Consider the following 16965-nt stretch of genomic DNA (forward strand, 5'->3'; position numbering starts at 1 on the left):
AGGGACCATCGGCCTAACCTACCCCTAGCCCCTCTTGACTGCATTCTGGTGGCTGTTTTTACACAGCAGGAAACCACATTTAGTTCAGGGGAGAAATTGTAATTAGATAGCTAGCAATGATTCGAAAGCTGCCGCCATCCTAAGAACATCTTTTCTAAAATTCATGCACGGTCCAATTCCAAAGCTTTCACATGTTTGTGAAAGGGTCGTTAGCGCCATCTGGTGCTCCTTTACCAAAATTACCAGGATTTTAACATTGACGCATGCAGAAATCATATTATGCCAGCCAAATGTCCATTATCGTATCTTTTTTTCTTATAGGGGGTGAAGCGGTTAATAGAACAGCCTTTACCAAAGGTGTCATGGGCTTTGAAGACACTCAAACTCAGGACACAAGGGAGAAACATGCTAAAAGGAAGGCACGCTTGGCAAATCCACACCGTGATCAACTCCCACCCAGAAACCTATGTCCCCACCGTGGAAGGACGTGTGGATCCAGAATTGGCCTCCACAGTCACTTACGGGCTCACTGTTAAAGCCATGTTTATGGAAGACAATCTTACTCGGCTATGAGTGATCGCCAAAGAAGAAGTTATTGATCATATATTTACTATTTCATATTTTTAAATGTTGGTTTTTATTGAATTTTCAAAGGTTTTAACAAATTTACTTCACAAACAATGTATCCTTCACTTATATTTCTCTTTTTGACTTCCCAACCCTCCAGCCCTGAAGGGCACCCCACTCCCAGAACAATGGGAGGGGGCAGAATTTTGAACAGCACCACCCCAGTGATGGGGTGATGACACCTTCCCCAGTAGCTCTTTAATTCAAACACATCGAGGGATTTCCCCATCTTTCAGGATAATACATTTTTTCCTCCATTTTTATTTCAGGATGCCTATCATCTCTCCAAATTCCTGGGAGAGAATTCAAAAATAACGCCTCCCATTGTCTATGCCCAAATCTGCACTTACCATCATCTTTCTATACACATCACCTAAACAACCTGAGATTTTAACTCTGCCCAGTTCCAGAACACCCTGCATGGTTTTAGACTGACTCAGCCCTGGACCAGGTAGTAATGGTAGATCTCTGTGTGATTTGCAGTCCAGAGAGGATTTCTGACTCCCAGTTGTCAAATAGCTAAAAGGCTCTCCCTTGTCAACAATCCCATGCACACCCGAAATAAGACTGTGGGGAGGAAACTTTGCGCAGGAAATACATTTGTGGATTTTTGTCCTCGGTTCAGAGGGAGGCTCTGTTCTTCATTCTCATTTTCCATTACCTTGCTTTGGACCTGAGTGAACATTAGGGTAAGGAAAAAATGAATTGAAGTACAGTGGTGCCCCGCAAGACGAATGCCTCGCAAGACGGAAAACCCGCTAGACGAAAGGGTTTTCCGTTTTCAGAGGTGCTTCGCAGGACGAATTTCTCTATGGGCTTGCTTCGCAAGACGAAAATGTCTTGCGATTCTTGAGGGTTTTTTTCGCTCCCCACCCCCTTTTTCTAAGGCGCTAAGCTGCTAATAGCCTTTTAGCAGCCAATCCGCTAATCCCTTAAGCCTTTAATAGCCACTAATAGCCGCTAAACCGCTAATAGCGCTAATCCGCTAATAGGGTTGCTTTGCAAGACGAAAAAACCGCTAGACGAAGAGACTCGCGGAACGGATTCTTTTCGTCTTGCGAGGCACCACGGTAGATTCCATTAGCCTGAAATTTGGTCCACCCAATGGACTATAGGATGCCACAGAAATCTGGATGCCATCTTCGTATCCTCCAAGTGTCCCAATTTTCCAGGGACATTCCCAGAACTGCAAAAGCCTTCTGATTTGATCCCGGAATGTTCCTACATTGGCTCCTAGTACATTTCGGAGCACCATTCAAAGTGTTGGTGCTGAACTTTAAAGCCGGCTTCCTCAAACTCTGCCCTCCAGATGTTTTTGGCCTACAACTCCTATGATCCTAGTTTTTTTTTGCAGGGTGGTGGGAACCATGTTTTTTGTAATTGCAGAAACTGATTGTGAGTATTGGATGAGTGAAGAAAGTTTTGAGATCTTAGAATGGTTTCCGCTGGAAATTATATTTAGAAAAAGCGAAGCTCAAGAGACCACACAAATCATGCTGAGCTGCAGAACAGCGAATAAGCTTGGCATATGGAAAAAAGCAAAGGTACAATGAGAAAAAACGTATTTGCCTTTATTTTTCATGAATTGTAATGAATGCCATTAAATAATACACAAAGATCTCATACAATATACCGTAGTTCAGGCTGTTTCGGCCCAATAATATAAACATGTCATGACCTGCTATTTCTAAGGCATAAATGATCATGTAAAAGAAAAGAAAACCCTACATGGTATTCTTATACAAACGGATACAAATGCTTTAGGACTGAAGCTGAATTAAGTGGGAAGAGACATACAAAAATAGCTGCTATCAAAGATAACAAGACCCAAAAGTTTAGGAGAGGCTGACAGCATCAGTACCCATAACCAGGACAGCTGGGAGGGTTGTACATATTCGGAGGCAGGCTTGTTTCCCTTTAAAACGGCCCCCACAATGATTCTGAAACTCCATTGATATTATTATTATCATTATGGTTAAACAACGATTCGCCATGGCTATTTCTTTTCTAAAGTTCAGAATACTAGCCGGGTGCAGTCAGTTAGGTTTTATGGACCAGGGCTAATGTTTCTACCTGTGGACATTAAGCACATTTAGCATCAACTTGGTCATAAGCTCGCTGGCAAATGATGGAAAGATTCACACAAACGCCCTTCTTCACGTTTTGGGACAGCATATGTGAGGAGCGCACTTTGAAATCAAATCTGCGTTGTGTCTAACAGGGCGTCATCGTAAGGACGCACTGGGAGCGCAGCCAAGTGGGAAGAAGACTGCGGTTGTGGTCAGGAGCTTTTTTCCCACCGGAAGAATTCAAATCTCATTGCATTCGTGCTTCTGTTCTCTTTTGGACACTAGTCTAACCCTGGCCAGGAAACATCGGGGCTTAACGAAGACCCACGGCCGCCATCTGCAGTCCTCCTCCCAGGGAAAGCCGGTTGTTACACTTGGGCCCAACAGATAGGCTCAGCACTGGCCCCTTTGTTGCAACTTGCAACTCCCTGGGCCAGCCTTGGATCCAGCGATTCCTTGGCTGTATCTGTTCTGAAATGCTGCTTCAAGGCTCTACACGGCTACCCTCAGTGTGAATATGTGCACTTGTCCGCACTTCCATTGGAAAGTAGGAATAACTCCGTAGAAGCGCAGCCTTCCTGTCTGCAGAGCCCAACACAACCAGACAGAAGGACACCTCTCTCTCACCCAAGCGCTTCCAGCAGGGGGAATCGGGGCATCCCCAAACTCGGCCCTCCAGCTGTTTTGGGAAAATAATAATAATAATAATAATAATAATAATAATAATAATAATAATAATAATAATAATTTATTGTTTATATCCCACCCATCTGGTTAGGTTTCCCCAGCCACTCTGGGCAGCTCCCAACAGAATATTAAAATACAATAGTCTATTAAACATTAAAAGCTTCCCTAAACAGGGCTGCCTTCAGATGTCTTCTAAAAGTCAGGTAGCTGTTTATTTCCTTGACATCTGATGAGAGGGCGGGCACCACCACCGAGAAGGCCCTCTGCCTGGTTCCCTGCAACCTCGCTTCTCACAGGGAGGGAACCACCAGAAGGCCCTCGGCGCTGGACCTCAGTGTCCGGGCAGAATGAAGGGGGTATACTGGACCAAGGCCAACTCCCATCATCCCTGACCACTGGTCCTGTTAGCTAGGGACGATGGGAGTTGTAGTCCCCAAACAGCTGGAGGGCCGAGTTTGCCTATGCCAGCTCTTTTCAGTTGCCTTTCCTTTCATAGGAGAGCAGGGTAAGAGAACCCGATGGCAAAATTCACGGCGATATATGAATATGATTTCTGCCTACATACTGCTCAGTTGCACTATAAACCTATGCTTTGCTAGAGCTGCAACTCTGTGCAAAATTATTTGGATGTAAGCTCCCCCTGACCAAGTCAGACTTGTTTTCCAAGCAAATATGTGTATCATTGGACTGCACATCTCTCCAGGGTTTCTTTTTTAAAAAAACTACAGGTAAAGTGAAAATTCTTAGCTTGTAAAATAAAACCAAGACAAAAAAGTATTTTGAGCTAAGAAGTACAGAAGCAAACCCCCCCCCCTACATTCACTGTCAAATCCAGAATTAAAAATGGATACAGAGCGTGAATTCGTTCCTTGTGGATCGGTATGTTGCAATTGGCAAAACCTTCTAAATTTATTTACCGTATTATTTTCTGGCCTTGATAAAAACAGTACAAGAGAGCTGTAAAACATAACCATTATAATTTACACCAATGTAACCCTTCAATAAACTTTCAATAAACTATTAATAATTTCATTGATATTTCCATTAAAAGGTAAAAACAGTTGCCAGTTATTAGAAGCACAATGCAGTGTGTGCATATATAATAGATATATATATTTAAGCAACACGTCACTAAAAGAATCAAACTTCTAAATATTAATAAGCATATAATTGTCATAATAATTTAATGCAAAATGATAAGTAGGATTGATTTAAGCATCTTGAATAACTGCATCCCTATATTTAACAGCACATTTATTTAAAACTAAAAGTGACTCCACATGTTTACCATGTTCTTGCCTAATAGGATGGATTCAATAACCCAGTGATATTAATGAGATTTTGTACATAAAACCCTGGACACATAAAAGAGTTCTAATGCGCAGTGATATTTTAAGAATGCTTATATGGCATGAGTCATTCAGAAACAGTAAGATTAAAACAGCCACAAGTTAGCAAACATAATAAAATGTATTTTTAGATCGCAACTGCTTGTCTGCGAGCCTCATATTGGAACTGAAAATAATGTGATGAACATGAAGCCTGCCTCATGGATTGAAACCAAAAAAGCCATAAGCGCCAGAATTTGTATGTGCTTTTCTTGGCAAAAGTATGAACAACTCAAATCCGAAAAGGTTTTGCAAAGTGATCCTCAGACGTGGCATGAACTATCTTTCCTATTTGAATTTATCCTGAATGTTACCAGGCAGACCCGCTACCTTGAAATTCTATTACTGTCATCTTAAAATGCCCAAAGAGAAATAGGAATGCCACCAAACGGAGGACATTAAAAGCTGAAAAGGAGCAGGTGGCAAAAGTTATTGCAGAATATGGCAAAAAAAAAAAAAAGGCTGTTGGCTTTCAACAGAAAACCTATTTGTTAAAGTTTAGGAAGCTGTGCTGAGAAACCTAGACTGAATTGTCCTTTGACTCCTGCAGCTGTTGCTTATGAATGTGGACTGTGGGTCCAGTATCAATTAGCACAACTGCGATCATAGGTCATCTTTTAAAAATAAAAATCTCTTATAGTCCAATTTCCCCATTAATTTAGCAGCTCATAAATTAATAGTCCAACTTTGCCATTCATTTAGCAGCTTATAAATTAATAACCGAAGTACAGAGCTCCAAAGAAGAAGAAAAAATTACCTTAAACTGTGTAATGACACTATGGGGAGGCATCTGATTACATCCTACTCAGAGGATACCCATTGAAATCTGTGGATTTAGCCTTGGTTGACTTAAGTTCATTGAGTGTGTGTGATATAATCAGATGCTGACCATAACACTGTAAATACACAATAATAAACAGTGTATGTTCACGACAGATGACTTTGGTCCTTTACACTAACAGGAGTAGGACTTGCATTCTGGCATATTGAATTATACTGAGAAAAAGACCAAAAATTAAAAAATGACAGAGAGACATTTCTGAGAGAATGTGCACACTATCTGTCTCCAGGTTCCATAGCATAATACACATAAGATGGTTGTATTAATAAGGGAATGAATAAACTGGAAAATAAGAAAGTTTAATTGCATTACCATAGAACTGTATTTAAAAAGGTACAGCAATTCTGGTTGTATTTATGAGCATCAATTTCCTTGTGAATCGTTCACAATGAAATTGCAATTTCCCTAAAAAAAAATTACACGAACCTCAGAATCAAATGATATTTGGTGATGATAACTGAGGGGCCCTCAAATGTCCACAGGACAGTAGAAATGTATTTTCTCATCGTACAGTTCACTCCCAGTGACATCCCTTAATTAAATATATCTAGATATGTGGGAAATGACTGAATTGCTACCATTATCCAAGGGTTGCCCCCCTTTAACTCTACACAACTGACTTTGTGTATTGCAAAAAAACACAGCTTTGGAGGGCAACCCCGCGAAACCCCCATCTCTTTCCCTAATTTTGTTTAGCTGAATATTGTCAGTATATTGCACAGAATTCAAGCTAACATTCATGAAATGACTCGTAAGTCCTTCACCTTTTGGCTACAATATGAAAAGTCATGTCTTTGGTACGTAAATCTAAGCTTTAAATCCAAATATACAACTATGGCTACCGGCAGCCAACTTTCTCAGTATTAATTCATAACAAAAGTATTGCAGACATTCAAGCCTTCATGGACCGCTGAAACTATGAACAGAACCACTGCATAGTTCCGCACATAAACAATATTAGTCTTTGCATAAAAAAATAAAATGTTTGAATTCCTCTTTTATTGCACCAGCAATTTTTTTTTATTTTTATAAAATACTCTCCTTTCACGTCAAGCTTTAAATTAATCCATATATAAACAAAATATAAGATTTTTCCCTCTAAAATGTGAAGCGGAGATATGGAAGTGCGCCATAGAAAAAAGAAGCAGCTCAAAAGGGGTGACGAACATTCAAATATCACAAATGATAGAAAATATAAACTACATCTCTTTTGTTACATCATTTACATGATTTCTGTAGGCTTCCAAGCAGTAACTTGTAGACACTTGTGTTGTGCATCACCCTCAAATGACATCAAGGCGTCGGAGCAGGAGTCACTTTCATACTATTAAGAGCTGCGTGGATTCGGAAGTGTAACCTAGATTCCATGGAATATTCCTTGTAATTGTTTCTGTAAGAGACAAAATGTTAGTTGGGAAACTAACCTTTCATTCCCTGTTGTTGTTGGTTTTTGCTGGGCTTTTTTTTTTTAACATACAAAAATTCAATTTACTACTGTCAAAGACCAGCATAAAAGGGTGGGATAGTCATTTAAAATGTAGAAGCGTTTTGGAAAGCTAAAAGGTATTAAAACAGAAGGTGAATATAAAAGTCTGTAAGAATTGAAAAGAAGCTAAAAGAAGGGATAGGAGCATTGGGCAGGTGTGGAAGAGTATAAAAGGTTGATATACAAGAGACTTTAACTATTAATTTACAGAGCACTAAATCTACTTTTCCCCTTTGTGGATCACTGCCTTGTCATGGCAAAGGGGCTTGAATAACCCCAAGAAGCTGTGAGCTATGCCGTGCAGGGCCAAGTTTAGACTAAACGTGATCCACCTGGAGAAGGAACTGGCAACCCACTCCAGTATTTTGCCAAGAAAACTCCATGGACATATAAAAGGAGAAGCTTTGAGAAGAAAGTGAGAGGTTCCAAGGCATGATCTGGTTCATGGAGTCACAGAGAGTCGAACACGACCAAGATGACTAAACAACAAATCTAGTTTGTGGCACAGGTCATCCTCTGATGAATTCTGAGCGCTGCTGCGCAGAATCTAGCAACGTTGTATGTTGTAGCAGGATTGGTATCTGAGAGCAGCAGGGAGGTATAGAATTGTCCTCTGTGCCCTGAGTACTTATGGAATAGTGGGGAAATCAGGTTAATACAAATGTCTCTATAATGCAGGCAGTGGAGAAGGAGACGCTCTCCTGCTCCTCTCTCTCTATTTGTCCCGAGTCATGGGGTCATTGAGCATACAGAAATAAATGAAGAAAAATGGAGAGAGAAAATGACGGACTAAGTATGTGGCCTTGGAGTCTGACCAGCTGCCACTGGAAACATGTCTGGCAGGCACCAGGGTTAAGATCTCCTTATTAGTGCGCCAACATTATGGAAGATCCTGTTAGTATTTCACTCCTCCGATGCTGCATTTTGTGATTGGTGTAATTCACATGCCTGTCTGAGAAGATGCGTGAGAACCAAATACAGTCCTATCTGTATGTACTATCTGTATGTATTTTCACTTTTACTAGATTCCTGTCTGTTCTCTCGGGGCTGGAGAGAACGGTCGCCATTATGCTGTAGTCTGTATATAGTGTGTAAATAAATAGTAGATTAGATCTACGATGTTTCATGTTTCTTGCTGTGTTATGCTAGAAGATTAGTGTGCATAAATCAAGCTGGTTTATGTCGCTGAGCACCCTGGAGAAGAAGTGAGATGCCTTTTCCAGTGCGGCGCACACCGGAGGACGCTCGCAGTTCTGGGGGCTTGCAGGCAGCCCCAGGGCATTTTTCCAACAGATCCTTCCATGGGTAGTTTCAACAGGTTCCTGCCTTCAGATGGGTTGTGGAAATTGGGACAAGCATTTGGAGTTCTGCTGTTTTGAACAGCAGAATCGACTCCAGCACAGATCTGAGTTTAATGGCAGATTGGGGGTACATGGGTAAAAGCTGTAGGAGTGGGAAACAACAATGACCTTACTGTGTGTGTCTGCTATAGACCTCCAAGCCAGAGTGAAGACTTGGATGATGCCTTCTGACAGCAGATTACCAAATATTCAAAAAGGACAGATATAGTGGTCATGGGAGACTTCAATTACCCATCAAGATCTGTTGGAACTCAAAATCTGCCAGGAATTGCGAGGTCCAACAATTTGATCAAGAGCCTCGCTGACGATTTCTCAGAAGGTGGAAGAGGCCACAAAGGGATCATCAGAAAGGAGATTCTGACTAAACATCAGGAAGAACTTTCGGACAGTATGAGCGGTTCCAACAGTGGAACGGACACCCTCAGAAGGTGGTGGGCTCTCCTTCTTAAAGCAGAGGTGGGGTGGCCATCTGACATGCAATTCCTGCATAGCACGGGGTTAAACTAGAAGACCCTTGAGGTCCCTTCCAACTCTACAATTCTATGATTGTGTGATATACTAACTATAAGTGAGCTAAAGCAATTAAGCTCACCTGTTTTGAGTTAATAATTGCATAATAATTGAATAAAGATTATCAGCACTTACTTTGCAGCTTCTATGAATCTTATTGCTTTTTCTCTTTCATCCTGTTGTTGGTACAGAAGACCCAATTCGTACATCGTGTATGGTATCAGGTAATTATCATACTTCAGCTGCTTCTCACTAAGAAATCAATAGGACATCATGTCAGTATTCAGGGGAACCAAATATAGCACAGAACCCAGGCAAGCCCAAAGCCCCCATGCTTCCTTGCTTTAGGGTTTAGCAGGTAAAACTTTCCCCATATACAGTCATACCTCATGTTACATCCGCTTCATATTACGTTCTTTCAGATTACGTCCCACAGCGACCCAGAAGTACCAGAAAGGGTTACTTCTGGGTTTCGCCGCTCGCACATGTGCAGAAGCGCAAAATGACATTACGAGCATGCGCAGAAGTGGCAAATCGCAACCCGCACGTGCGCAGACGCGCCGCTGCGAGTTGCACTCTTTTCATGTTGCGAACAGGCCTCCGGAACGGATCCCATTCACAACCAGAGGTACCACTGTATGTATATTTCTCTCCATGCCAAGAAAAAAATCCAACTGCTTAATTCCTGCTTGTCTGACAGTTGTTAAATGCATGGAAGCTCTGGCGGGGGAAATGTTAGGAACCCTAAGCCATGCCCCCACCCCACTCTACCCTGCTAGGAATCAAAGATGAACATTTTTCAGGAAAGCACAGAGGAGTCAATGGAATGTGAGAAAGAGGGTCTTCTTTTCCTTTTATTCAACATCTTCGCTTGTGTTATACTTTCAAACAGTGAAGAAGGATTTACAACCATTGAACCACATGGGGAAGATCAGTTTTGTCTATTTCAGAAACTAAAGTAAGATTCTTCCACAAAATCCAATTACCCTTAATTTAGGTGCAAAACAACCAACCAAGCAAGCAAGCAGCAAATGTTCTTGGATGCTTTCTGATGTCACAGGTTATCACTGTTTCCAAAAATACAACTTCCTGTTTTTACCTTTGAATAACTTGATTGAAGCAGAGTTCTGCTTGTAAGCGTCTTCCTAAATGTTTCAAACAGAGACCTTTTAGCAGTTGTAGCAGACTGATGTCATCCATGTAGTATTCATTGTGATCTGAAAATAAAGGAGCACAACATTTAAAATTGCAAACTTAACAATAATGGATGTGCACGTGGGATGGGTGGGAATTACTGACTCATCTGTAAAGGATGTCAAATGGCAACAGTGGACATAACAGAAATGTGTGATATATTTAACTATCTATTTTTCTTATCAAAAGCAATTAAATGAATAAACTGCTTGTTTAGCAATATTCTGACATAGCAATGTAAAATATATCGTTCCACATTTCCCACTGCCTTTTAACTCATTGAAACCTGGGAACCTGTACTCCAGCCTTTTAACTGATTGAAACCTGGGCAGTATTGGTAAAAATTGCTAATATGATAGAACAGTAGCTGCAGATATACATAACTAATTATTATGTCAGATCTGGAATGAAAATAGATCTGTTGATGAGAATGCCAAAGTTATCTATGCAATATTCATAGCACTGCCTCACAGGGATCTATGCAACTGTTAAAAACTTAGTCAAAACCTAGCTCCTTGAAGGAGCGTCTCCACCCCCATCGTTCAGCCTGGACACTGAGGTCCACCTCCGAGGGCCTTCTGGCACTTCCCTCCCTGTGAGAAGTGAGGTTACAGGGAACCAGGCAGAGAGCCTTCTCAGTAATGGTGCCCACCCTGTGGAACACCCTCCCATCAGATGTCAAGGGAACAAATAACTATCCGACTTTTATCATATAAGACTACAGTACTTTACATCTTGAAACTTAACAGACTGTTAAGAATTTCTCTCTCTCCCCTCCACCCCAGCACCAGTTTTACCCTGGATAAACAGAATTCTGTTTCACAGTGACAGCAAAGCAGAACTGAAATTTTACATCCTTTGCAGGAATGAAGAGAATTTATTAACAAAACTTCTGGAAGACTAGTGTTCTTCAAGTTCTGAACTCAGCTTCACTTCACACAAGTATTGCATATTGTCAAACAAAGGATGTATGGTATCATGGGGATTTGTGAGTGTGAATTTCTGTGGGTTATATGAGGACTGGGATTATACGGAAAGGACAGCTTTCTATTTATCATGGCAACCAATGCAGTTTTGATGAAACTATGCTGCACAGAACAGACATCCATCGAGATTAGTCACTTCTTCCTTTACAGGATATAGTTACAAGGCCCCAGTAGGATTCATTACAAACACCTCTTTGTAGTTTTCAAATCACTCATTTAAAACATTACTCACTGGTTTCATTTTTTAAAGCCGTTTCTTCTTTTTCAATTGTTACTAGTAAATTCTCGGTGAGGTCAGCTCTCATGCCAACAATTGAAAAGCCATTCCAGACGTACATCATTTCCTGAGAAGAATAAGAAACAAATATAGTAATAAATATCTATAGTATGCTATCAACTGACTTGAGTGTCTGAACAATCCCTGGATGATCTGCAGGAGATCAGGCAGTGCTTCCGACTCCTAATTAACAAGGGCAACGACAAAAGGACGTTTCTTTCCTCTGCTAGAATCCTTTATGAGCTGTAGTATTTCAAATGTTGATGTGGGCTTAATGTTTGCAGCTCATCCCAGCTCAGGGGACTCAATATGTGGTTAGCATATTTTGCTAATCTTGCCCCTGATCACCACCATTATGGCTCTGGCTACTGGATCTCAGGGTTCTAGATTCCAAAAGCCTACCCATGACTTATGTGCAGTTTATATCCAGAACAGAGCTGTCGCAAAGTGCTCATAATCCCTCAAGCAAAGGCACATTCATGCTGTATGTGATTCAGTAAGGCTGCCTGTATCTATAGACGAAGGTGTCTATAGCTGCCTTTCATTTAATAAGAGGTGAAAAGGTAAAAACGTAAACAGCTGGTGCTTCTTTGAAAAAGTCAAGTGGAAATGTACTCAGCCTACATTACTCACAGAAACACATACACACAAACACATATTTACTCTGCCACGCAAAAGATGATTGAAGTAAGTAGGCTGTAAATACCAGAGCAGGCACTATGAGCTTCACAGGCTGAGAGCCTCCGTAGCGTCGAGCCTTTCTCACAGCAAACTTCTCCGTTGGGATGGATTTTCCTGCAATTCTTTGCTTCAGGCCTTCTACTTGCCTGAAAGAGACGGAACCGTGGAATTCTCAGTACAAAAACCAAACCTTTGACAGCAGAAGTTCAATGGTCCGCTGTCGAGATATTTTGACAAAACCAGCAAGTTCCAAACCTGTAACTATTTCTTAAAAATTGAACTCTATATACTAGTAGAGCTTAGCAATAAATACGCATGTGGAATTTCAGGTGAGGTGAGAAAGGTGTTTTTAAGGCTTATGAATTTATCTCATTTTTAAGTACTACAAGATGGTGAACATAGTTTCTCTTCTCCTCCTTATTTTTTAAAACAAGAGACACAAATATTAGGTAAAGGCAGTGCTTTTTCTGGGGGTACACATTTTGTAAATCTTTGTACTTTTGTCCATTGTCCTTTTGTATTTGTTTTTTCCAATTTGAACTTTAAAATGGCAATTTTCTTGAGTCAAAAGGAGAGTGCCCCTAAACATTTTTTTTTTTTAGAAAAAAAGCACTGGGTAAAGGTAAAGGACCCCTGGACTGTTAAGTCCAGTCAAACTTGACTATGGGGTGCAGTGCTCATCTCACTTTTGAGGCCGAGGGAGCCAGCGTTTGTCCGCAGACAGCTTTCCAGGTCATGTGGCCAACAGGACTAAACCTCTCCTGGCGCAACGGGACACTCTGATGAGTGCCAGAGCGCACAGAAATGCCGTTTACCTTCCTGCCACAACGGTACCTATTTATCTACTTGCACTGGTGTGCTTTCAAATTGCTAGGTTGCTAGGTTGGCAGGAGCTGGGACAGAGCAACGGGAGCTCATCCAGTCGCAGGGATTCGAACCTCCGACCTTCTGATCGGCAAGCCCAAGACCTCAGTGGTTTAGACCACAATGCCACCAGTGTTGTGAGAATAGTTTGTGAGAATGACATAACAAAAAGATAGAATTTTTTTTAAAAAACATACCTAAACAAAGCTACAATGTCTTCTCCTGTTGTTCTCACTTCAGCATCTGAAAGCATACACAAAATGGCAGCTTTCTGGAACACGTATATTGCCTATAAAAAAACACACAATCAAAATACTTATCATTCATTGTAACATATTTGTTGATGAGTCTACCCTACTCAAATCATTTGTACACCAATTGATATTTAAATAAAACAACCTAATGCCTTTAATACTGCAAGGTTTACAAACCATTTGAATTTATTTTATACATTTTCTTCCCATACAATTCCAATTCATATCACTTCCAGAAGGATAGCTGAGGAGCCTTACAAAGTGCACACCTAGTCTAACCCCAAAGGCCTCTCTGGTGTGGTGACAGGAAGTCTGCAGCAGCAGGGTGTTGCAGGGAGGCCATGAATCCTAAAATGCCGCTATGGGGACAGGCATTCTGGTGGCCATAAAAAAGAAGTTTATTTAAAAGCTGCCCTTAGCATGCCATCATCGAAAGAAGTATGTTCAAGTAGAGCTAAGGACGCTAAAATGTCTTGCCATTGTGTTACTTTCAGGGCCGAAGAAATTTCTTAAAAGTAGTCTTTAACAGATATCTTGTTAAGAGTGGGCCTGTTTCTTGACAAACTATTATGGCTAAGAAATTAGATATTGATATTCTGTGTTTTGCCTTGGGTTTCTACTAGGTGAAAACACTTCAGTCTGAGAAGTATTTAGAAAATAAAATAAACATTATTTATTAAGTGTAAAGTAAATGGAATTGGCTATATTGATATCAAACAAATTTATCTTTCTAGAACTTGTTATAACAGGGTTGTAATACAGGCAAAGCATCTCCTTTGCATCCCTCCCACCCCCCTGGCAAAAAAGTAACTGTTTTTCTGAGAAAGAATGGATATAGTCACCAGTAGTTTGTAACAAGAGGTTACAAAAACAGGCCAATTCGTTGAATAAGGGGTTGGTTCAGGATATTTTGGTAGAATGGCCCCCTCTTTCCAGCAGTGCAATGAACCATGCAGTCCCAACCTCCAATTGCCCCAGCGCCAATTTCCGCTCTGTTCCCACTGTTTTCAACAGACAGTTGTTGCAACTCAGTTGGTAGTTCAACCAACTTCAGCACAGGTCAGTGCAGAGTTAAATGTGTAGCTGAGATGAAGTTTAAGAGTTGCTAGCTGGAGCATCTGAGTACAGTGGTACCTCAGTTTATGAACTTAATCTGTTCCGGAAGTCCATTCTAAAATCAAAACCGTTCTTAAACCAAAGCGTGCTTTCCCTAATGAGGCCTCCCGCTGCCAGTGCCCTTCTATGGTTCGGCTTCTATTCTTTTTTTGTCGTTTAGTCGTTTAGTCGTGTCCGACTCTTCGTGACCCCATGGACCAGAGCACGCCAGGCACTCCTGTCTTCCACTGCCTCCCGCAGTTTGGTCAAACTCATGCTGGTAGCTTCGAGAACACTGTCCAACCATCTCATCCTCTGTCATCCCCTTCTCCTTGTGCCCTCCATCTTTCCCAACATCAGGGTCTTTTCCAGGGAGTCTTCTCTTCTCATGAGGTGGCCAAAGTATTGGAACCTCAGCTTCAGGATCTGTCCTTCCAGTGAGCACTCAGGGCTGATTTCCATTCTTAGACCAAGGTAAAGTTCGCAAACCGGGACACTACTTCTGGTTTTGCGGAGTTATTAAACCGAATAGTTCATAAACAGGGCTGTTCTTAAACCGAGGTACCACTGTATCTGAATTTCAACACCCAATTTGAATAGGTGGAACTCGCAGAGAAGGCATATGCTGGGAAAGCAAGCATCAGCTGTAACTATGAAGGGGCTCTCGCCTCTTCATAACGATATCTGATCACCCATTTACCTTTGACCACCTGCTTTCTTTGCAAAGCAGATCTGCATACCGATATGCCTGAAGCCAGTTCTGCTGGAAGGAATAGCACCACATCAGCTCCCAGTAGCAAAGGTGATGGATCTGCTTCCACTCTTGCTGGGCTGCAATGCATTCCTGGAATGTGACCTGAGCCTAGAATTCAAAGATATGTTACAGAAGTTGCAGGCTGTATAATAATTTATTATTTATACCCCGCCCATCTGGCTGGGCTTCCCCAGCCACTCTGGGCGGCTTCCAAAAAAATACTAAAATACCATAATACATCAAACATTAAAAGCTTCCCTAAACAGGGCTGCCTTTCTGCTCGACACAAAGCCTTTCGCTCCTATTCTGGTTTTTATTTGATAATAAAAGGTTACAGAAGTTGTCAAGCTACTTGTTTTTGAACAGCAAGACAATAGCCCAGGTGTTCTGACCCCAAAGAAACTTGGGAAATTATCAGGAAGAATCATGAATTGTGTAGGATGTTTATGTTAGCCAGATTTAATATGCTTCCCTTGATGATAGTGAGAGAAGAAGAAGAGGAGTTTGGATTTGATATCCCGTTTTATCACTGCCCGAAGGAGTCTCAAAGCGGCTAGCATTCTCCTTTCCCTTCCTCCCCCACAACAAACACTCTGTGAGGTGAGTGGGGCTGAGAGACTTCAGAGAAGTGTGACTGGCCCAAGGTCACCCAGCAGCTGCATGTGGAGGAGCGGAGACTCGAACCCGGTTCCCCAGATTACGAGACTACCGCTCTTAACCACTACACCACACTGGCTCTCCGTGAGAGGAAGATATTTAGCTCTCCCAGAATTAGAGCGTCTCTGTAAATGTAGTAAACAGGAAGCTGATGATTTGGAGCATATTTTCTTTTCTTGTGATTTTGGCATTTATGACAGAAGACAATTATTAGAGGCCTTACAACTCAATAGGCTGATTTCTTTGCCACCAACAGTTCAGGACCTGCTTTCGGACAGGATTGATCAAATTACTTTAATGGTGGCTGAATTTTTGAGTGCTGTCCATGTAGAAAGACTGGGCCATTATAAAGAGAATTAGTGATTCTTAATTGATCAGGGATTCGGTAGTGCTGTATTGTATTATTTGTGCAAATTGATTTTCTCTGGAATTAAAGATCTGACCAGGACAAACCTTGTTATGCTGAGCTCGTATTTTGCACGATTTGTATATGGTGTCTGTTTGATAATGTGTGGTTTGCTATGCCTAATAAAGGATTACTATTTAATAGCCCAGGTATGGGGAACCTTTGGCCTTCCAGGGGTTGGTGAGCTACAACACCCATCCGCTGCAGCCAGCACAGCCCGTTGCCAAAGGTTCCCCACACCTGCAATAGCCCATGCCTTCATAAAACTGGAGTGAATGGGAAGTGGGGAGGGGGGCACTCTAGGCAGGAAGAGTACAGGGCCATTTGATGGTCCAACAGGGTCTTGAACAAAGAGTTTTGAAGAGCAACATGAAAGACTCTGATTCACTTGGCAAAACCTAAGCAAGGATCTTACATGTTTGATACATAAATTTATTTAAATTGATCGGGTTCAAAGTATAAGCAAGATGTTCATAGCACAGGCAGTTCTGTACAGATGATGAACTTTGGAGCCCTCGGCCCAATTTATATTAATTGAGCTAATAGTCATAGTGGAGACTATGCTGTCTTTACTTGAAAAATATTCCAGGTGTGAATAAACAGAGAACAGGTTATTAAATTCAACATGTACATTGTGAATTGCTCTTGCAAGCTATTAGCATCCTTGAATACCCCTAGAAATGCAGAATTGTGAATGTGTTGTAGAATAGGATTACTTTCTGCCCAATACGTCTACTTCATGTTTCGTAACCAGACTTGAGCCCACTGGTTGGCAGCGAATAATTTCCCATACACTTGTTTTTTTTAAAAATGAATTAACAGTCACGT

General features: G+C 41.4%; 1 protein-coding gene across 5 annotated transcripts in view; it reads right to left on the bottom strand.

Annotated features, from left to right (window-relative positions):
- Nucleotides 1-2181: 2181 nt before the first annotated feature.
- TTC39B (tetratricopeptide repeat domain 39B) overlaps nucleotides 2182-16965 on the bottom strand; it is a 56364-nt gene continuing 41580 nt past the window's right edge. For 3 of the 5 annotated variants that reach the window (XM_083420069.1, XM_083420070.1, XM_083420071.1), the window contains 7 exons: nucleotides 15021-15182; nucleotides 13169-13260; nucleotides 12133-12253; nucleotides 11382-11493; nucleotides 10069-10186; nucleotides 9105-9221; nucleotides 2182-7002 (listed from right to left, as the gene is read on the bottom strand). In XM_083420069.1, the coding sequence (XP_083276195.1) occupies nucleotides 6906-7002; nucleotides 9105-9221; nucleotides 10069-10186; nucleotides 11382-11493; nucleotides 12133-12253; nucleotides 13169-13260; nucleotides 15021-15182 (819 nt within the window). In that variant the 3' untranslated portion in view covers nucleotides 2182-6905. The remainder of the gene's footprint in view (nucleotides 7003-9104; nucleotides 9222-10068; nucleotides 10187-11381; nucleotides 11494-12132; nucleotides 12254-13168; nucleotides 13261-15020; nucleotides 15183-16965) is intronic. The other 2 variants (XR_014506297.1, XR_014506298.1) reach the window with 2 other exon arrangements.

Source organism: Podarcis tiliguerta (assembly GCF_965153285.1).
Source record: "Podarcis tiliguerta genome assembly, chromosome: 17".
Taxonomy (NCBI): domain Eukaryota; kingdom Metazoa; phylum Chordata; class Lepidosauria; order Squamata; family Lacertidae; genus Podarcis; species Podarcis tiliguerta.